This window comes from Chionomys nivalis, chromosome 5 (genome assembly GCF_950005125.1).
Source record: "Chionomys nivalis chromosome 5, mChiNiv1.1, whole genome shotgun sequence".
Taxonomy (NCBI): domain Eukaryota; kingdom Metazoa; phylum Chordata; class Mammalia; order Rodentia; family Cricetidae; genus Chionomys; species Chionomys nivalis.
The window spans coordinates 95,169,615-95,191,980 of record NC_080090.1 but is presented as its reverse complement, the minus strand read 5'-3'; the positions used below and the strand labels follow the sequence as shown (position 1 = coordinate 95,191,980).

At 38.8% G+C, this 22,366-nt stretch overlaps 1 protein-coding gene across 1 annotated transcript; it reads right to left on the bottom strand.

Moving 5' to 3' along the window:
* Positions 1-17,012: 17,012 nt before the first annotated feature.
* Positions 17,013-19,796, bottom strand: LOC130875180 (heat shock protein HSP 90-alpha-like). The gene is given in 3 exon segments (XM_057770919.1): positions 17,013-18,078; positions 18,080-18,930; positions 18,933-19,796. Coding segments are annotated over 3 exon segments (2,199 nt in total). The 5' UTR covers positions 19,753-19,796; the 3' UTR covers positions 17,013-17,550.
* Positions 19,797-22,366: the final 2,570 nt, after the last annotated feature.

Below are 22,366 nucleotides of genomic sequence, written 5' to 3'. Positions count from 1 at the left end.
GCAGAGTAGGAGTCAGCCATCAATAAGTTTAATGGCAGGGCGATGGTGGTGCACGCCTTTAATCCCAGCACTCGGGAGGCAGAGGCAGGTGGATCTCTGTGAGTTCGAGACCAGCCTGGTCTACAGAGCTAGTTCCAGGACAGGCTCAAAAGCCACAGAGAAACCCTGTCTCGAAAAACCAAAAAAAAAAAAAAAAAAAAAAAAAAACAATAAGTTTAATGGAGGCCTGAGTCTTAGTAGTTTACCCTGAAGCAATACCTGGTTGCAGGAAAGACCATAACCTAAGATTACATGAGCACCACCCAAGAACAAACCATCCAAAGGAAATGGCTTAAGCTGCACCGACTGTAGATAGGATCACCTGCCAGTACACACTCACCCGGACACCCCTAGACAAATGTCAACCAATCAAGAGTCCTGAATTTCAGAAATCCTTCACCCCTACCTTTACTACTATAAAAACCCAACTCTAACTGAGCTCGGGGCTCTCCATTTATTCCAATACATTGGAAATGCAGAGAGACCGAATTTGCAAACCGGCATAAAATAAAGGCTCATTGCTTTTACATACGGAACACGGTATCCTTGTTGGCTTTTGGGGGACTTTATGGATTTGGGCATAACAATGAGCTACTTAAGACAGGTACTGGGAATTGAACTTGTGTCCTCTGCAACAACACTAAGGACTCAAAAGCTGAGGCCTCTCTCCAGACCTTCTGAGAACATTATTGGCATCAGTCAAACCAACTTATTACTAACTGTTAGTATTTGTAATAGCTTTTTTGAACATGCCACAAAATGAGAAGAAATTCATGGTGCAGGAATCAGTGCCAACATTTTTACTTTCTTTTTTGTAAATGTATTTTTATTTTTAAATATGTGTCTGTGTGTTGGTGTGTGCATGTGAGGGAAAGTACCTTTAGAGGCTAGAGAGGTTGGGTCCCCTCCAGCCAGAGTCAACTGTGTAAGCTTAGTGTTGGTGTTGGGAATTGAACTTGGGTCCTCTGCAAGAGCATATGCCCTTAACTGTTGTGCCATCTCTCAAGACCCAGGTCCCACATTTTCTAAGCAGCTTAGCTTCCTGTGTGACTAGTCATATACCTGTCTTTCATCTCAGCCTGAAGAAAGATGGAGAAGTTAGATGGCTTGGCATTGCTTATCTTGGTTTACTTCCTTGCATTCTGAAAATGCTTTTATCTCACATCCCTGTAATCTTTCCTGGTTTTTATCTTTTGAACTTTCATCTTACTGGGTGACAAAAAAAAAAATCCCTAAGGCAAAGCAGAACCAGGTAACTCCAACTGAGAAAAGGCAGCTCAGAACTCCTACAGCAGGTTTTTAGCTCACAGCCTTAGCTGTATTTGCTTTTTTAATTTTTTTTCACTATATACTTGTTTAAAAACCAAAGAATATCAGTTGATCAATCAACTATTTTTTATTATTAATGACAATGTGTAGTCACATAGCACATATGAATCATAAAATGCTCCTATCATTAAAAGCTCAATGAAAGGTAAATTAAGTAGTTTAACTGTGTCTACCAGTTTTACCAATGACAGTGTTGAGGTCTATTGGTCTCTAATGCATGTTCTCATATTACACTATTAGTAGATGTTAAGGGTAAAAATGGATCTTCTTAGATTAGTGTTCTATCTTTTACTGTACCATGCCTCAACTTTACACATTAGGTATTTAACTTGAGTATACAGAAACAAAACCAATAAGCCTTCCTGAACCCAGTTCAAACAAAAGAATATATGGCTGTTGTAGGAAGTTCTGTCTATGTGTTGCTGTTATTGGTTAATGAATAAAGAAGCTGCTTTCAGCCAATGGCTTAACAAAGTAAAGCCAGGCTAAAAGAGATATGCATAGTAGAGCTAAGCAGGGAAAACTAAACTGAATGCTGGGAGAAAGAAGGCAGATTCAGGAGAAGCCTGCCGAAGACTTTTACCCAGAATTTTACCCAGTAACCCACAGGCTCGTAGTGATACACAGATTAATGGAGATGGGTTAATTTAAGATATGAGTTAGCCAGAAATATGGTTAAGCTATTGGCCAAACAGTCTTGAAAATAATATAGTTTCTATGTGATTATTTTGGGGCTGAGCAGCTGGGAACAAATAATCAGCCTCCTTACAACAGACTGTGAGACCTAAATGTGATAGAAGTTGTTCCACTGTGAACTCATATGTAAGAAAGCACTAAACACAGACTTAACTTGGAGAAAGCGATGTCTATATGCTGGAAAGTTAGAGCCCAAAGAGATACAAGAAGTAATATAAAATAATATTTTAATGATGGACAGGATATTTTATGCTATAGAAAATGACAAAGCCATTTTAAAACTTTTTAAAGGTTTATTTTATTTTTATTTTGCATATAAGTATGGGTGAGGGGTGGTATATGGGTGAATGTGGGTGTCCCCTAAAGCCAGAAATGGTTATCTAATCCCCTGAAACTAGAGGTACAGGCAGTTGTGAACTACTACAATAGATCTTGAGAACTGAACTCAGGCCCTTTTCAAGAAAAGCAAGCACTTTAAATCTCTCATCCACATCTCCAGCCCCAGATAAGATGTGTGAAACAGAGTAAAGCAACCAATGAGTTGATAATAGGCATGAAGCATTTGGGAAGTACGTTATTTTTGTTAGTTTGTATATTGTTCAAGACTGAAGACTTTGACATCCAGTCAACAGAAATTGTCACTGATTAGTGTCATGAATTAAAACACATTACTAAATTTTCTGAGATTCAATTTCCTTACTTTACAAATGTGGCATAGTAGACCAGTTGCAGGCTGCAGGAATGGTAGCATTATGGAATTCTAAGCAGAGTGTCTAATGTGATATACGCAATGAATGTCATGAAAATTACTATTGCAGTAGTCCTTTTTCTTATATGGTTTTGTTTAATTATCATCTGAAAATACAAAATTGAAAATTACAAAAGCAAATAATCTGTAAGATTTTAAATCTTTGGTAGTGATAGAACAAAACCTTACAATACAATACAATACAATACAATACAATACAATACAATACAATACAATACAATACAATACAGAGCTCTGTCTCTGTCCAGTATAAAACATGAACCATTCTTCTTTGTTTTTTTTCTACCCCAAAGATACTACCAAAATGTTACTCACTGAGTAACAACCCCTCTTATCATGTAAAATGTCATTGTTCTCCAGTCTGAAGACCTTATTATTAAAGAACTGTTATGAAGTAACCCAATTTTATTCCTATACCTCTGTCATTCACCTTACTTCATTTAATCAATTAGGCAGCACACCATCTCTGGTGCCTTAAATGAAATGGTCTCCATAGACTGGTATACTTTAATACTTTGTTCCCAGTAGGAGGGACTCTTTGGAAAGGATTAGGAAATGTAGGCTTGTTGGAGGAGATGCGGCACTAAGAATTAAGCTTTGACATTTCAAAAACCCATGCTATACCTCCTAGCTTTTTCTGCCTTTCAGGTGCAGATAAAAATGTAAGTTCTCAGATACTGCCTCAGTGCTATGCCTGCTTGACTGCTGCCATGTTCCCAGCCACATTGGCTGTGAACTAACCCTATAAAATGTAAGCAAGCCCCCAATTAAATGCTTCCTTCTCTAAGTTGCCTTGGTCATGGTGTCCCTTCGGAGCAATAGAACTGTAACTAAGATAATCATGAACTCCAGTCTTCTGGAACTGTGAATCCCAAATCAAATGTTTTCATTTATAACTTCATGTTTTGTCACAGCAGCTGTAAAAGAAACTAAGACAGAATTTGGTACCAGAAGTCAGGTATTGCTATGACAAACCTGACCATGCTAGCTCTTTTGGAAGAATGAGGAAAATTTGGCAGCTTTGGACTAGGAAAATGGTTGAATGTTGTGTGTAGAACTTAATGGGCCAATCAAGTAGAAGACTAGAAGACAAGAGTGCTAAAAGAATTGTGAACTATGGACATTCAAGTGAAATGGTTTCAAATGGGAACAAAATTAGTAATTGAAGCAGTCTTGGGATATTTTGAGAAAGGATGCTACTTCTTTCTTGTCCTAAGAATCTGACTTCAGCCTAAATTTAAAAGTTTTAAACTAATTTCCCTGGCAGAGATTTCAAGAAGCCTGGTATTGATTCTAGTATTGTTGTATGCTTATTAGTAATCATTCAAACACAGGTCTAAAATGAAAAAGAACAAATGAGGCAAAATAAATACAAAACATCCCGTTTGAGGGAAAAAAATAAAACCCAAAAAGTGTACTGTGGCTATCATAGTTCATGTTGGAATAAATGAAGAGAGTTCTGATCTAGAATGGAACAAAGAGGGTGCTGTCCTCATAGCAAGGGCCCTTCCCCAATTTTTTCTAAGACACTTAGAAAGAAAAGCCTAAGGAGTTTTATGTCTCTAAAAAGAAACAATAAATCAAAGCTTATGCAAATGTAATTCTAAGAGAAGGCCAGGCTCCATTACAACGAGGTAGCTGAACTCAGCAGAGTTGGCCACATGGGATCAGCTTTAAAGTCATGAAGAATGCACAAGATAAAGGGTTGTGAAATTATCCTCCATGCTTAAGAAAAGTGACTGAGGGCCATACGGCCAAACAGACCCTGCATGGAGGCACAGAGGCATCATTAATTGAAGGTAGTGCATTAATGATCAGAATTTCAAGGTCATTATTTTGTTTTAGTGAGAAATGTTCTCTATAAGTGTATTATTTGAACACTCCAAATTGATGGTATTATTCAGTGAGGTTATAGAACCTTTAGGAGGAAGAGCATTGTTGGAGGAAGTACTTCCTGCTCTCTCTCTCTCTCTCTCTCTCTCTCTCTCTCTCTCTCTCTCTCTCTCTCCCTTCGCATTCTCTGAAAACTAAGTGGTACTGCTTCTTTCAATGCTGTCCCCAACTTGCAGAAAATCACCTAGAATGTGGGCTCTAGAACACTACTGGTGCCATTCTCAGCAGAGACTTCAAACAAGTCGCCAATCACAGAGCTAAACAAGAGAAGAATCTATCATGTTAAATACCACAATGCAGGGCAGGTGCACAGAACAAGTGTACTCAAGAAAAAACAATAGAAGCAAACATCAGAATAAGCGGCACAAAAGGAAATTTTCTCAGAACCAAGTACTCTTAGCAAGAATTTTGACATTGTTGTTTATTTTGTGTTCATTGTACATTATTTTCAAAGAAAATTTTAATATAAATTGGCAAGTACATTCAGGAGAAAATGACAAAAATGAGACATTTTTAATCTTTCCTCTTTCTTTAAGCCTAATAAAATATAAAACCATAATTAAGAGGTTAAAAAGAAAAACCATTTTTAATATGACAAAGGAAGAATGGAGCCTAACATCAAAGGGAATATTGTAAAATAAAATTTCTGTCTTATAATATTAAAATTTGTGCTCAAGTTAATCCTTCTCTTCACTGCCTCTGACTTCATACTAGAGACTTCTCTAAAGCAGAATGATCAGGTCCTGAAGTGGTGACTAAGGGATAAGGTGTGGAGATGGTGACAACATTCAGGAGCATGGATAGTACCAAGAAGAACACAGAGTGAACTGGTTGTGACATAAATCTACAATGTAGATGAGGTGAGGGCATGTGCACTGAGAGCTTGTGTGCATCTTCAGTGTAACACGTGTGTGCTTCAAAGCCTCTGGGAACTCAGCTGTTGGAAGCAGCTGCTGGTGGCCTCTATTCTTTTTCTCTCATCTGTGGATCATGGAGTCACTGGAGCGCCTTACTCCCTGGAGGACAGGGAAGAAAGGCAGCATCTCCTGACGCCTCTGCTGACAGCTGCCCTAGGGCTTAGGCAAAAGTTTCCATGAACAAGACCTAAGTCAAGTGGTGGTGAAACGCCCTCCATGACAGAGCCATTCAGGATTACAGTGTCGGGGTTGGTACCTACTTTTTTTTCTGATTCCCGTACCTTCTTTTGGGTTTCTATTTCTGCCTTTGATTTATTTTTGCATGTTTTCATGAAATCTATCACACATTGTGCCTAGTAATCTTGAATGTGATGAATCCTCCCTGGGGGGAAAAAAGCATTTTTAAAATTAATTGGCAACCATTTTTTAAATAAAAACTAGAATGTTCTATGCTACATCAAATACAGCAGTTGAAACAGGCAATTCAATAACATAACTAATTCTGCCCACACCCTTGACTCATAGCTCAGGGGTAACTCTTCAGGGGCCCAGCTTTCCAAAAACATACTCCTATTATACTTCACTCTTTAAGACAATTCTGACTTTGATTTTCCCCCCATTCTCAGAACACCCATACTAGGAAATCAATTACCTTCAGGGCAAAACTCAGATTTTGTGCTGAAAGAAATCCCCAGTTTCATTATTCTTTTCTTTATCTTGATAATTTTTCTCTGCCCTGTTATCTACAGGAAGCTTCTTAATTGTTATCCCCAGAGGTCACTCAGTGTAATTCTCACCTCAAAGAGAATAAGGGTGTTTACTCTGGAGACAAATGAACCAGGGTCTGAGAACACAAATCTAGGTTACCACAAATCCTCTATCTGTGGGAGCAGTTTTGACAAAGTATTTGCAGTAAGAGAACAATGAAAGCTGGACATAAAGGTACTTCTCAGGTATATAGGTGAGGACAATGGAGATGTGGGCTACACCCAAGCTGGGAAAACTCTGACATAGACCTTAGATGTCATCTGTCAGCTTCTTAGCCCTTTTGATGATTGGAAACTAGGCGTCTGTTTTTAAATTCCAAAGGATTGACCTAATGGTCACAAAAATGCTAGGTCAGGTATAGAAAAGAGCTATAAATAGCTATTAAGGGACTAAAGATACCCAAGGGTAATTATTCCGTATATTTACAACATTCCAATCTCCCAAATCACTGAAATTCTAACCAGTTAGTCAGCCTTATAGTATGGAGGGTCAGTGGTAGGCATGACTCTTTTTAGGAATTTCAGTCACAATCCTAGTAACCTGGTCTTCCTCAAATTAGAAAAAAGAAGTCTTTTGAAAACACATTTTAAAGATGAGATATTTTGTTAAAGGAAGGCTGAAATAAGCTGTAGGTCTCTGCTAAGGACAACTGATCTGCTCTCTTATCATGGTGGGTAGTGGGCTGGGGTAGGGGTTTCATCCTTCAACCCTGCTATGAACTTAAGAGTTAGTAAAGTCAAATTTCCTGATTGTTTTTTTCTAACCTAAAAAGGTCACACAGAATTAACCAGTTAAGGCCAGTTTTATCCAAAAGGGCTGGAGCTGGAACAGCAAGCTGAACTGACAAGAACTCTGCTGGTGGTGTTGTCTGTTGCAAAACAGACAACTATGCTATGTTTCTGGCCAAATATGGGATGCATTTCTCCAGCTCTTGAGTCTGGTCTGTCTTACCTGACACTCTGTGGCTACAGTGTTTCACAAAATGTGTTTACCTATGTTCTGAACAGAGACGGGTTGGGGAACCTTTGAGTTCATTTGTTCCTCTTTAAAACACTCATATGAACAAACCAGGAAAGACTGCTACAGAAAAGAATAAATACGAAAAGAGTTCCTGCTCATCCTCCAGCCGTAGATCCATGAGGGATATCAATGTCTATCCACTGTGACCAGACAGGCCACCCAAGATTCTGGACTCAAATAACTAGTTACTATTTGAAATCCCTACATTATGAAGTGGTTTGGTCTTCAAAGTTAATATGTATAACTATATTACTTTATTTCAGTTACCTTGTTAAAATCATGAATGATCCATGATCTGCAGATCCTATGGGCATCTTACTTTAGATTGAGTTGTCAACTTTACAGTTAAGAGTCATTTGAGAGGAACATCTTAGATTCATTCAGAAGCTGCCTAGTTAAAGCTGGCCTGTGGGCATATCTGTGAGGGGTTGTCTGAATTCTTGATTGATGGGGGAGGCCAGGCCACTGTGGGTGGTCTCTGGTTCTGGGCTGCATGAGAAAGCTGAGTCAGAGCCAGAGAATGAGCTCGCATGTTGCTTTCCTCCATGTTTCCTGCTCAGGTTCCTGACTTGAGTTCTTGTCCTGACCTCTTACAAGAATGGATTATGACTTGGAAGTACAAACTGAAATAAACCTTTCCTCCCCAGGTTGATTTTGATCTGAACATTTTATCACAGTAGCAGAACTAGAAAAGGTGTTTCTTTAGTTCTTTGTAGTAGGAACAGCAGGCTGCATTCCTGCTGCCTGGTACCCAGGCGCCTGACTAGCTTATGCCCTGAAATAATAACACACAATTGTATTCTTTTAAACACTGCCTGGCCTGTTATCTGTAGCCTCTTATTGGCTAATTCTCACATCTTGATTAACCCATTTCTATTTATGTGTATAGTACCACGAGGTGGTGGCTTATAGGGAAAGATACAGCATGTCTGACCTGACGACTGGCTCCACAGCATCTGACCAACTATGTTTTCTTTCTCCCACTGTTCTGTTCTGTCTACTCCACCTATCTAAATCCTTCCCTATCAAAAAGCCAAGGCAGTTTCTTTATTAACCAATGAAAGTAACAAATAGACAGATGGCCCTCCTCCATCAGTTCTTACCTCAAAGGACTGACTTTCAGCATCTGGCAGTGTAATTACTCCTAATATTAACTCTCATTCTTTGTTACTGTGCCCTTGTTCCTTATTTCAGTTAAAATTTCCATTATATTGATGCTTTTTGCTCACTATAGATTTTATATCTACTTGCTTGCTTCGTGTTACCATTTATCTTGAATGTTAAGTTGAAGGACTTTAGAATCATCATGAAAACAAACTTGTGAACATATCTCTAAAGAAATATCAATATTTATTGAGATGGAAGGCCTACCCTGAATATGAACATCACTGTCCCACAGGCTGGAGTCCTAGACTGAGTGAAAAGGAGAAAGTGAACTGAGAAGCAACAATTATCTCTTTCTGTTTCCTGACTGTGGATGCAGTTGGACCATCTGCTTCATGCTCCTATAAGCCTTGTCTACTGTTCTGTACCCTCAAACTGTGAGCCAAAATAAATCATTCTTTCTCCCTTAAGTCAAGTTTGTCAGGTATTTTCTTAGAACAATAAAAACAGTAACTTAGGCACTGTTCACTAGATTCCATTCTCTTTTTCATTGGTTTCTACATCCTCATTCTCCTTTTTGAATATCTACTTTTTTCTCTCCACTAGCATTTCTGTGGTTATGGTAACCTAACCTAATTTTATCCACAACTTTTTTTTGTCTGCATCACTAACATGAACATTTGGTCTCACAGAAGACAGACATATGTCCCAGCTAATGAGGATCAGTATATCCCAAGATGTGTAAACTCAGTCTTCTGTGCCACCTCCTGGCTGGCCAGTTTCTTCTCTGAAGTATGCAGTGCCAAGCATGTCACCCAGAAAAGCAGAGGTACCTAAGGAGAGCAGCTGGCTTGCTCTATGCCATTGTGTTTCCATCCTTTTTATTTCTTTCTTATTGGTCTGTTTGGGTATTCTGCTTTTTCTTAAAACATCAAGATTCTGGACTCTTCTCCTTTATTATGTGGGATTCTCTAAGGTCTTTTCTACAGGTAGATATGAAATTACATTATTGCATAGTCACTACTGGCAGAGGCTGAGGAAGTATTGCAGAGGAACTGGTAATTAACTAGCATATATGTGTTACTGTGAGCTTATTTCTGCCCCTGCCAGCCATCAGTAAGTGCTTGGATCTTTCTGTTCTGTCTAGAATCCTACTCTGTCCCCATCATTGTTCTGGGTAAGATGTAGCATTAAAGACAAAACTGATTAATAATTTTGAGTTGTAAAGATAACCTTGTCTGTGGTGTATCCTATTGTATTACAAAAGTGTCCTGAATGGAATTAAGCTCAACTTGGATTTATAGAGGAAGCTAGACCTCTTAAAACAGTGGTTTTTAACTTTCCTAATGCTGTAACCCCTTAATACAGTTTTATGGGCTGTGCTGACGCCAGTCATAAAAATATTCTCATTGCTACTTCATAACTATAATCTTGATACTTTTCTGAATCATAATGTAAATATATGATATGCAGATGGTATTTGTCAGCCCCTGTGAAAAGGTTATTGAAATCCCCCAAAGGATTATTACCCACAGATTGAGAACAACTGTCTTTGAGAAAACCTGAATGGATAGTGATGGGGACTTACAGAGTTTTGATTGAGTGGCATCTGAGATAGAGGGCTAGGAAGTCTAAACACAAATAAGTCAGCTTTGTGTGTGAGTATGTAAGAATAAGTATGAGTATGTGTGAGTGTATGTATGTGTGTGATATGTCTCAGTCAGTAATTACCAAAGTAATGTTTCTGCTTCACCGCATAAATGTTCTAACTTCTTTCATGCTACTTTGATGCAACCCTCTGATCAAAAGAAACTTAAGGGAAGAAAGAATTCATTTGGATTACACTTCCAGGTCACACTCATTGAGAGACATCAGGGCAGAAACTGAAACACGAACTCCAAGGCAAAAACTATGAAGAACACGTTGCTGGCTTGTTCATATTTAGCTTGGTTCTTTACCAACCCACAACAACGGTTATGCGCACAGTGGGCTGAGCCCTCTAGCAACTAACAGTCCAAACCATACCCTACAGCCATGTCCACACACCAATGTGATCTAGGCAATGCCTCAGTTGAGGCTTCTCGGATGACTGTAGGCTGTGCCAAGTTGGCAACTAAGGATAAAACCAAAAGCATATTTTTTCCTTGATTCTACTTGAGAGGACTGACTTTCAGTTCTTTGGAGAAACACACAAACCAACCAAAAGAAACACAAAAATCAACAAAGAAAAGCAAAGAAATACAAACAAATAAACCAAAAAAAAAAAAAAAAAAAAACCAGTCCTGGGCAAGAGAAATATATGTGTCTAAAAGTATCAGGGTGGAATTCAAAAGCACAGTCCCCTCTTACTAAATGATTAATGTTAGGATGTTGGTTGGTAACCTAACCTACTGTCAAACCACTAACTCGAATAAAGAGCAAATTCTTCTTGCATCCTTCACCTTTCTCAAGGTGGCGCTGTGATGTGCTGAGTTAGACCTGAGGATGTGGACTGGGCTTTGTATTTGTTTTTGTCATAGTATTTGTTTAATCCTTTGAATGGAAGAGGTTAGGATAGCCAAAAATTTGTTTTTTGCATCATTTGTTTTGAGCATCTGTAGTGTCAAAGCTGATGTGTAGATGCTAAGAGATTTCTGAGATGCATGTCTAGAGATTGGCCAGGAAGAACATCTGTGCCCAGATTAAAGTGTGACCTCTGTATCATTCATAGTGAGAATAGGACAAGCACTTTATAAATACTCATCTATTTTCCAGTATATGCCATTGCTACAGGTTTTCGTAGATATGTCAACTATATTCCTGTATACCCTATCACTACTGGCTTGCTTACATGTCTCAACTATATTCCAGTATACCCTATTGCTACTGGCTTGGTTACACGTGTCTCATTGCTGGGTTAAAATATCTGACCGAAGCAAATTGAGTAAGGAAGGACTCATTTAGCTCATAATTTGAGGGTTCATTGTGATGGAGAGGCCTGGTGACAGGATCATGAGGCAGATGGTCATACTGCTTCTGATGCCACAGAGATGAATACTGGTACTCAGCTTGTTTTCACTTCTTCAGCTCAGGACCCCAGGCCATCAGATGGAGAACTCTACAATTGGACTAGGTTTTTCCACCTTAGTGAGGACAGTTTAGAAACCCCATAGAGGTGTCCAGAGGTTTGTCTCCCAAGTGTCTCTTGTTGGCCATCTGTATTAGTCATCATAAATATCGATGACCTCCGTGATAGTAATAATTTTCTTTTGAAATTGATTTGAAACCATAACTTAGAGTCAGAAAGGAATCAATGCTCTTTAAAATATTACCTGGGAGATCTCAATCATCCTAGAGAGATTCCTTTTGAGGCATGCTATTCACATAATTGGCAAGCTGATGGCAGCTTTAGGCTGTGAGTAACTTCTATTCTTTCTTATAAGGCCATGAGTTTCTTCATGGGACCCTTCAAGTTTATTCAAAATAGTCTGACAGATTCTAAAATAAAGAACAGACTCTTAAATCAATTTTTAAAACTCAGCCTGAGAGGAGGCTGGAACTGTGGCTTAGTTGACAGCAAGCCTTGACTAGCACACTCAAAGCCTTGGGTCCAAACACCAGCAGTTCATAAGCCAGGCATAGTGGTGTACATCCGTAACTTCAACACTTGGGAAATAGAGGCAGGAGGATATGCAGCTCAAGACCATCTTTGGCTACATAGAGTTTGAAGTCATGCTGGGATAAATGAGAGCCTGCTTTTTTTAAAAAAAGAAATCATCAACCTGTAAAATTTCAGAAAATATTCTTTACTTTCTTCACATTTTATTGATCAAGCCAGTGTTTTCATCCATTCCAAGATTCAAGAGGGAGGTTTCTACTTGCCAATGAGAGGAGCGTCAAAAAACACATGGGTGTTCTTATTCTTCCACATTGAGCTCCTGATGGAATGTATTCAGCCAATGAAACATGGTCTGTTACCTGTATCCTGTATGTCTCTTCTAAAGTATCCACTTCTTCCCACAGATTTTATATAGAAAATAAAATATCACCTTACCTCTGTTATGTATCACTTCCCAATTTTCCTTTTTTATATTTGGTTTCCTCTAGAAACAACATCAATCCATTACCCATTCTGTTATTGTGATACTCCTTAAGATTAAATCCATTTTGTTTTCAGGTGCTCCTGTGTGTACCGTCTACAGTAGATGTAGCACCCACACCTGCCATCATGTCAACACCTGAATGAATTTCCCTGAAGACACCTGCGCATATTGGAGCTTTTTGTCAATGCTCTGTTTGCTCCATTATTTCTCCATATGGTCAAGTGGCATATTTAAACATTTCAAATGAATTTTATAATTTTTGTCATAGGTTTTTCTAAGTTTTTGAATATACATTGAGCATATTTTACCAAATATCCTACAATCTTTTTCTCTTGCCTCTCTTTCTTTTAATCCCGATTATCCCCCTAGACAGTTTTACCTCTACTTTCATGTTATATGCATATGTATTTGTACACATATACATATATACATGTATAAATAATCATGTATATACAAATATACAAATAATCAAATATATGGTTTTGTGTGTATATCAAATCTATGAACCATAAATAATACCAATATGTAATATTTATCTTTCTTAGAATCAATTAAGTCTATCTCTAGCTTTTAGCACAGTCCCTAACAATCACAACCACTAAGTAACTCAAGAATTAATAACACATCCATGCTTAAAGAAACACAGAGGGGTCAGAAAGACTATGCAGAAGTGTAGGTCTTTCCCTTGCAGATGACCCTAGTTTTGTTCCTAGTACTTATGCTAAGCAGCTCACAGCCACCTGTAATTGTAGCTCCAGGAGATTCAACTCCACTTTTGACTTCCACAGGCAACTGAATTCACATACTTATCGCCTTAAGCAGATACACAGACACTTATTAAATGTAAAATAAAATTTTCTTTTTAATGAAGTTCATTAGACTCCTCATACCCAGTATTTGTGAGCCCAGCATCATTTAGGACAAGACCATTCAGTAAGGGTTTTGTTTCACAATATATTTCACAACTTCTCCTCTCATCTTCAGAAAGGGGGAAGATCATGGACTCTGTGTGATATACCTTGTCTGCCATGGGGAGGTGAAATGAGGATCTCTCTTCTCTGCAGTTCTGCCTGGCACTTTGAGCACAGTGCCCAAGCCACTTGCATTTCCCAGGAAGAAGAAGCCATGCTGTAATAATTCAGATACTGTGATGTGTTCCTGAAACATATGGTGCTAGCTCTGACTTATCCTGAGGAAAGCTGGTCAGGAAGAGGAACTGCTGAAAAGCTGAAATCTCTCCCAACAGCAAAGGAGGAGACGGCAGGGCACTGGCATCCTTCCTCCTTCAGCTAAGGTTTCCTGCCAGTTTGAGGTCCATATGCTGAGCCTGGAGAAATGCTTTGCATATCATGATGATTTCTAGTTGCTTGGGGCTAATACTCCTCTCTACAGTGTGCTCAAGTTTCAAGCCTACAGTTATTATACAAGTTGCAGCTTACAGCCACAGGTCGGGGAGGTGGCTCAGCATTTATAAGATCTTGCATATCACCTTAGAACCTTCATCTGGCGATGGATCGAGGTAGAGTCTCAATTTGGAGCAACGGTCTGAGCTCTTAAGGTCCAAATGAGGAGCAGAAGGAGGGAGAACATGACCAAAAAATCAGGACCACGAGGGATGCACCCACCCACTGTGACAGTGGAACTGATTTATTGGGAGCCCACCAAGGCCAGCTGGTCTGGGACTGAATAAGCATGGGTTGATTCCGGACTCTCTGAGCATGGCGGTCAATGAAGACTGATGAGAAGCCAAGGACAATGGCACTAGGTTTCGATCCTAATACATGAACTGGCTTTGTGGGAGCTTAGCCTGTTTGGACGCTCACCTTTCTGGACGTAGATAGAAGGACCTTGGTCTTCCCGCAGGGCAGGGAATTTGGACTGCTCTTCAGTATCGAGAGGGAGGGGGAATGGAGTGGGGGGAGGAGAAGAGGAGTGGGGATAGGGGGAGGGAAGTGGGGGGAGGGCAGTATTTGGGAGGAGGGGAGGGAAATGGGAAATGGGGAGCAGGTGGAAATTTTAATTAAAAAAGAATAAAAATAAATAAATAAGTAAAAAAAAAAAAAAAAGAGAAAGTTAGCTTCCATTCTTTCTGCTAACAGTATTGTGAGGAGGCTTCTGTTTCTACATCCCACAATGCTTAGTTTCATGAAGCATTTTTCTCTGGGGTGAATATATACCACCAACATGGGCAATAGATGGCAGTAGAGAAAATGTCAAATGTCCCCTGTAGAATTCTTATAATGAAGCTAAGAGCAATGAACCCAGTATCATTCTAAATCTTCAGTATAAATCTTACTCTCTGATGATTTCATTATATTGTACATTTGAACCAACAGTCTGTTTAGGAAATAAAAAAAACTGATATTTTTAAATGCATTTAAAAATATTATTTCTTTTTTAACAATTTTATACACATGAAAAAGGAGTCATGATAATAAGCACCCCAATGCCCCCTTCCATCCCACAGACACTCTCAACAAATCCTGGTCCCTTTAACACTATCACATCCTCTCTCTTTTTTTTCTCTCTTTTTCTCCCTTGTAACTCTGAGACCCATTAGAGATGCCTTGTGGAATATGGACTGATCTTGCTGGCTTGATCTTATGAAGGTCTATTACTGGGGCATTGAGTTCACATACACCCTGTCATGTCCCGAAAACAGCATTTTCCAGTACTTCTGCCTAATCTGCAGCTTTTAAATTATTCCCTCACTCTCTTTCATGTTGTTCTTTGAACCTTGTTTGTAATGGGAAATAGAAGATATGAGAATTCAATAGTCACTTATTTTCACCAATTAGAAGTCGTACATCTTGCTGGGTGGTGGTAGCACACACCTATAATTCTAGAACTTGGGAGACAGAGAAAGGTGGATCTCTGTGAGTTAGAGGCTAGCCTGGTCTACAAAAGTTAGGGCCAGGACAGGTTCCAAAGAGAAACCCTGTCTCAAAAAACCAAAACAAAAACTCAAAAAGCAAAAGAATAAACAAACAAAAAACAAGTTATGCAAATCTGCATTAACCGTTGACCACTATGGAGGAAAGTTTCTCAAGACTAAAGCCAACTACAACATAGAAACTTTTTTTTTGGGGGGGGGGGGGTTTTCGAGACAGGGTTTCTCTGTGGCTTTTTGGAGCCTGTCCTGGAACTAGCTCTTGTAGACCAGGCTGGTCTCGAACTCACAGAGATTCACCTGCCTCTGCCTCCCAAGTGCTGGGATTAAAGGCGTGCGCCACCACCGCCCGGCAACATAGAAACATTTTAAACATACAAACACTTACAGTTATTCTGATGTCTATTAACCCCATACACTTTACACCTCGTATGTAGATTTTTTTCTGAACTTGTTAACAAGGAAAAACCACTGCTTCAACTACCTAGTCTTCAACTCCATCAGAGACCTGAGAAGGAAATAATATTACCTAAGTAAGCAGGAAGTGCAAGTAAGTGGCTTCCAAAATATATGAGAAATGACAGAAACAGCTGACTATCATAGTCAAACTTGCAGTCATTTTAGTTAGATTTTCTAAATATGTAGAAATACATTTCAGATGAATGAGTAATCTTTTATACACTTCAAAGATCTACAGAATATGGCTTTCAATGTTTTAATAACTTGAACTTTTCTCAACAATGAGACATGTCTGCTCCTGAAGCACCAGTTAATTCAAAGAGGATGGGCATAGAGGAAACTCATTATGGAGTTTGTTTTCAATGTGACAAAGCTAGCCATTTAGGCAAGAAACTGCTCTTTGGGACTGCTTGACAGTATGCTGTATAAATTTTACATGCAGGAACCACAGGAAAATGACAACTAAACCTTGCCAAAACAAGGCAGAATGGTCCTTCAGAGTCCTGCTTAACAGAAGAAACTGCTAGATATTCTGCCAGGCAAAGAGGAAAGTGACTGATGAACTTTGCCAATATAGGTATGACAGTCTTTCAAATATCCTGCTTCACTGAAAAGTCTGCCAGATACCCTAAGTCTGCAGGCTGAAGATAGATGCCCAACATTCCTGAAGAACTTTGGGTGACTATCCAGGCAGCCAGATATCTCTGTCATTTCTAGAGCTTTGGAAGTTGCTTGCAATACACTTCTTGTTTACACAAATAATATTATATCCTTCTTGGATCTTTGATAGAGTTAAAAACTAGATACTTACAGTTTTCCTTAGTTATAGTAAAAGATAAATTAGATATGAAACTTTAGACTTACAAAGATAGCATAGATGTTAGAGCATTTTCTTTAATTTTGCCAAATATAAATAGGCTAAATATTGTAACTATAATTCTAGCTTTATAACTGTTTTGTTATAAGTAATTATACTATATTTTAGTTCCTTTTTGCTTGGACAGAAAATAGGAAATGTTGTAGAATGCATTTTTTTTCTTCTCATCTGTATTTACCTTTTAAAAGCAGAATGTGATTGGGCACTGTATTTCCACTCACAAGCCTTGCTCAGTTACAAGACCTAGGGAAGCTTAGGATTTTGCTCTTAGTACAAGCCACATGGGGAATTCCTGTTTTAGCTTGTGTACTTACTTCTAAGACTAGTACATGCAGAACTATAGGGGATGAAAAATTTTAAGATGAAACTTAAGCCATCTTAATTTTTTCTGTTAAACATGAAGTTATCTCAGAATACTTCCAAGTGAAATTATTTGGACTAATAAGGGATCCAGCTTGATCGACAGCTAAACACTTCAGACCACAAAGTTAATAGGTTACATTACGTCTTACAACAAACGTTCTACCAACCTATTGAATCAAACCTATAGTATCACAGTATCACACAAGTAGAAAGAAATTTTATCTTCCCCTTAGTTTTCATGCCACACAGATGTCTTAATGTTAAAAAAAAATAAACAAAAATCCTGGGAAATATATCATCAGAAGGAATGATAGTAAGCATCAAACACATAGTTCTGGTGAAGCTTAGTCTACTTCTTCCATGCATGAAGTGTCATCATCTCCTTCCAGGGGTGGCATTTCTTCAGTTACAGCAGCACTGGTATCATCCACAGTAGGATCATCTTCATCAATACCTAGACCAAGCTTGATCATCCTGTAGATCCTGTTAGCGTGTGTCTGGGGATCTTCCAGACTGAAGCCAGAAGACAGGAGTGCAGTTTCGTACAGTAAGATGACCAGATCCTTCACAGATTTGTCGTTCTTGTCGGCCTCTGCCTTTTGCCGAAGGGTTTCAATAATGGAGTGATCAGGGTTTATCTCCAGGTGCTTCTTTGCTGCCATGTAACCCATCGTTGAGTTGTCTCTGAGGGCCTGAGCTTTCGTGATTCTTTCCATGTTTGCTGTCCACCCATATGTGCTTGTGACAATACAGCATGGGGATGTCACCAATCGGTTTGATACAACCACCTTTTCAACCTTTATCTCCAAAATATCTTTCATAATTTTGCAGAGGTTTTCAAATTTTGTCTTTTTTTCTTCTTGCTTTTTTTTTCTCCTCTTCATCTTCTGGAAGCTCCAGTCCTTCTTTGGTAACTGACACCAAGGTCTTGCCTTCAAATTCCTTCAGTTGTTGCACACAATATTCATCAATGGGCTCAATCATATAGATTACTTCTAAGCCATGCTTTCGGAGGCGTTCCACAAAAGCTGAATTAGCAACTTGGTCCTTGGTCTCACCTGTAATAAAGTAGATGTGCTTCTGGTTTTCCTTCATTCGGGTGCAATAATCTTTCAGAGAAACCATCTCATCTCCAGAGGCAGATGTGTAGTATCGCAACAGCTCTGAAAGCTTCTTCTGATTTTGAGAGTCTTCATGAATTCCAAGCTTTATATTTTTTGAGAACTGCTCATAAAACTTTTTGTAGTTCTCTTTATCTTCTGCCAGCTCAGTGAATAGTTCTAAGCATTTCTTGACCAAATTCTTTCTGATAACTTTCAAAATTTTGCTTTGCTGCAACATTTCATGGGAGATATTTAGAGGAAGATCCTCAGAATCCACCACTCCTCTAATGAAATTCAGATACTCAGGAATTAACTCTTCACAGTTATCCATGATGAAAACTCTGCGCACATACAACTTGATGTTGTTCTTTTTCTTTCTGTTTTCAAACAGTTCAAAAGGAGCACGTCTTGGGACAAAAAGGAGGGCTCAGAATTCCAATTGTCCTTCAACAGAAAAATGCTTTACTGCCAAATGTTCTTCCCAATCGTTGGTTAAGCTCTTGTAGAACTCTCCATATTCTTCATTAGTAATGTCATCAGGATTTCTGGTCCAAATAGGCTTTGTTTTGTTGAGCTCTTCCTGGTCGATGTACTTTTCCTTTATCTTCTTCTTCTTCTTCTGTCACCATCCTTCTTTTCTTCCTCTTCTTCATCGGAACCGACATCTTCTATTTCAGGCTTGTCGTCAGACTCCTTTTCTTCTTTTTCCTTCTCTTCCTCTTTATCTTCTTTTTCTTCAGCTTCATCATCACTGACTTCCTTATCACGTTCCTTCTCCACGAAGAAAGTAATGGGATAGTCAATAAACTGAGAATGTTTCTTCACGATCTCTTTTATTCTCCTTTCCTCCAAGTACTCAGTTTGGTCTTCTTTCAGGTCTAAGATGATCTTTGTTCCACGACCCATTGGCTCCCCTGTGTCAGTCCTCACTGTGAAGGATCCCCCGGCTGAGGATTCCCAGGCATACTGCTCATCGTCATTGTGTTTGGTGATCACGGTCACTTTCTCAGCGACCAAATACGCAGAGTAAAAACCAACACCAAACTGGCCAATCATAGAAATATCTGCACCAGCCTGCAAAGCCTCCATGAAGGCTTTGGTGCCAGACATGGCAATGGTACCAAGGTTATTGATCAAGTCAGCCTTGGTCATTCCAATTCCAGTATCCACAATGGTGAGGGTTCGATCTTGTTTGTTGGGAATGAGATTAATGTGCAGCTCCTTCCCAGAATCTAGTTTGCTAGGGTCTGTCAGACTCTCGTATCGGATCTTGTCCAGAGCATCTGATGAATTGGAAATGAGCTCCCTCAGAAAGATCTCTTTGTTCGAATAGAATGTGTTGATGATCAAGGACATCAACTGGGCAATTTCTGCCTGAAAGGCAAAAGTCTCGACCTCTTCCTCCTCCATTGGTTGGTCCTGGGTCTGGGTTTCCTCAGGCATCTTTGCTGAGTGACCACGCACAAAACGTGACTATCCGCACCACGACACCGAAGCAACTCTAGAATGCATTTTTGTATGTTATGAATACATGTTGATCTCATTAGTTGATAAATAAAGCTGTTTTGGCCTATGGCAAGGCAGGATAGGGCCAGGTAGGACATCCAAGCAGAGATACAGGAAAAGAAGAGCAGATTCTGGGAGACATCAACTAACTACCAAGTAAGTAATGTATGTAGAAAATGAGGTAAAACTACAGTCACATGAAATGCATAGATTAATAAAAATAGGTTAATTTAAGTTGTAAAAACTAGATAGTAATAAGCCTGAGCCATCGGCCAAACATTTATAATTAATTATTAAGCCTCTGAGTGCTTATTTGGAAACTGGTGTGTAGGAAAGAAACCTCCATTTACAGTCTGCAACTATATATTTGAAAGAATTATCTAAGTATCAGTCCAAAATAACTCATATAGGAATATAAACAAGAAAAGTTAGTAACTATGATGTCATTAAAACAGGTCTAGGAAAGGTAACCAGAGACGTCCTTCACATACAAAAGATACAGTACATGGTGACTCTGATGGTTATGCCTATATCAGATTAATCTGTGGAGATTTCTGTGGGAGATTATCTTGATTGCCTTAAGCCATGTAAGAAGATTCAGCCTTATAATAGGTGGTACCATATTCTGGTTTGGGGCCTTGAGTATATAGAGTAGAGGAAGCTAGCAGAGTCCCAAGAATGCATTCATTCTTGCTCTGCTTCTGGCTGGATGTGATGTGAGCAGCTGCCTCAAGCTCCTACTGTTGTGACTTTCCCACCTTAGAAACTGGAATTGTACATGCAATAAACTCTTTCTCCCTTAAGTTGATTTTCATCAAAACAGTGTTTGATATAGCCAAAGGAATGTATCATAAATTTCTATATCTGAAATATGGTATAATATTAGAATAAAGAAGTCTATATAGCCTACATAAATTACTAAAAAACAGTACAACTAAACACATTAAGTTGAAACTGACCAAGAAGAAAAATAAAGGCCAAAAGTTTAAGAGCAAACATGTCTTCAGAGGACAGATGTGAAGACAAAGGAAAGATAGCTTTTAGAGGAACCTGAGCTAGATTGACAGGTAACTCATCATCAGAAAAAATGTTGGAGATAGACCATAAGGGAAGAACTGATACAAGGCTTTAAAAAGAATGGTCATAATCTAAGGACTGTAAGAATAGAAATGAAATTTTAAGATAAGCAATTGTGAATGTGGTACCAAGGATGGACTTTCACTGAATACCTGAAACATGTATTAGCACAGAAGATAACTGATTCCAGGTACATCTAAAGAACAAGAAAGAATAAAAAGCAAAACTCAAAAGGGGAAAGGTGTGGGATGGAGGAGCTTCCATGTTGTGAACTGCGTGATGTCTAAAGTCAGAGGCTGGTTTTGTTTTATCTGTATGGAGTCAGACCATGAGAATTTTAGGCTCTGTGTGTCATTTGTACTCTTACAATATTCTGCTTTTGTTGCAGACAGACAGCCACAGACAATTCATGGGTCAAGAGTGTGTCTTGATTCTAGAAAAAAAAAATGTTACTTAGGAAGTCAAGCAGTGGTAATGGGCTACAGTCATCATTTCCAGACCTTTAACTTAAGAAACTTCCATCTCTACCCATTTGCTTTGATTGCTTGCTAAGGAAGAAGAAACAAAGAAATCCCACCCTTAAAAAAAGACTCACACAATTTCTTTTGCTATTATAGTTTAACAAATGCAAGACCTGTAACCACAGATGAGCAAATGGTTCCCTCTATAAAGCCTAGACAATTATTAGAAAGTGGACTCTTATGTTCACTGACTCATCCTAATTACTGATGGGTAGTATTGTCAACCTGATAATTTAGAATGATCTGGCAGGCAAGCTTCCAAGAACATTTGTGAAAAAATAGTGTCTAAGCATGCCCCAGAGGGATTATATTGCTTAGATTAACTGAGAAGGGAAGACATACAAGTGGGCAGCACCTGTGGTAATGTAATTGGCCTCTGTAAACCTATAGTGACATTATTATGAGGTGTGGCTTTGTTGAAGCAGGTGTGGTCTTATTGGAGAAAATGTATGTCGCTATGGAGATAGGCTTTGAGGTTTCAGATATACTCAAGTCATGCCCAGTGAGACAGTCCAGTTCCTGTTACCTTCTGACCAAGATATAGCCAGCACATGCCTGCTTGCATGTTGCAATGCTATCCACTATAATGATGATGAACTGAACCTCTAAACTGTAAAATGCCACCTTAATTAAATATTTTCCTTTATATGAGTTTCCACAGTCATGGTGTCTTCTCACAGCAGTAGAAACCCTAAGACAATCACCATTCCTTTGCTTAGGTAGACATCATACATAAAGGGAGAAAGTTAGCCAAGTATAGCATTCAATGTTCTCTTCTCCATGACTGTTCATACAGTGAGCATGCTGCTGTATGCTCCTGTAGCCATAACTTCCCCATCAGGAAACCCATACTGTGAATTGTGAATAAAAACAAATCCTTTCTCTTTTATTTTGCCTTTTTAAGGGCATATTGTCAAATAATAGGAAAAGAAACTGAGATATAATGATGAGAA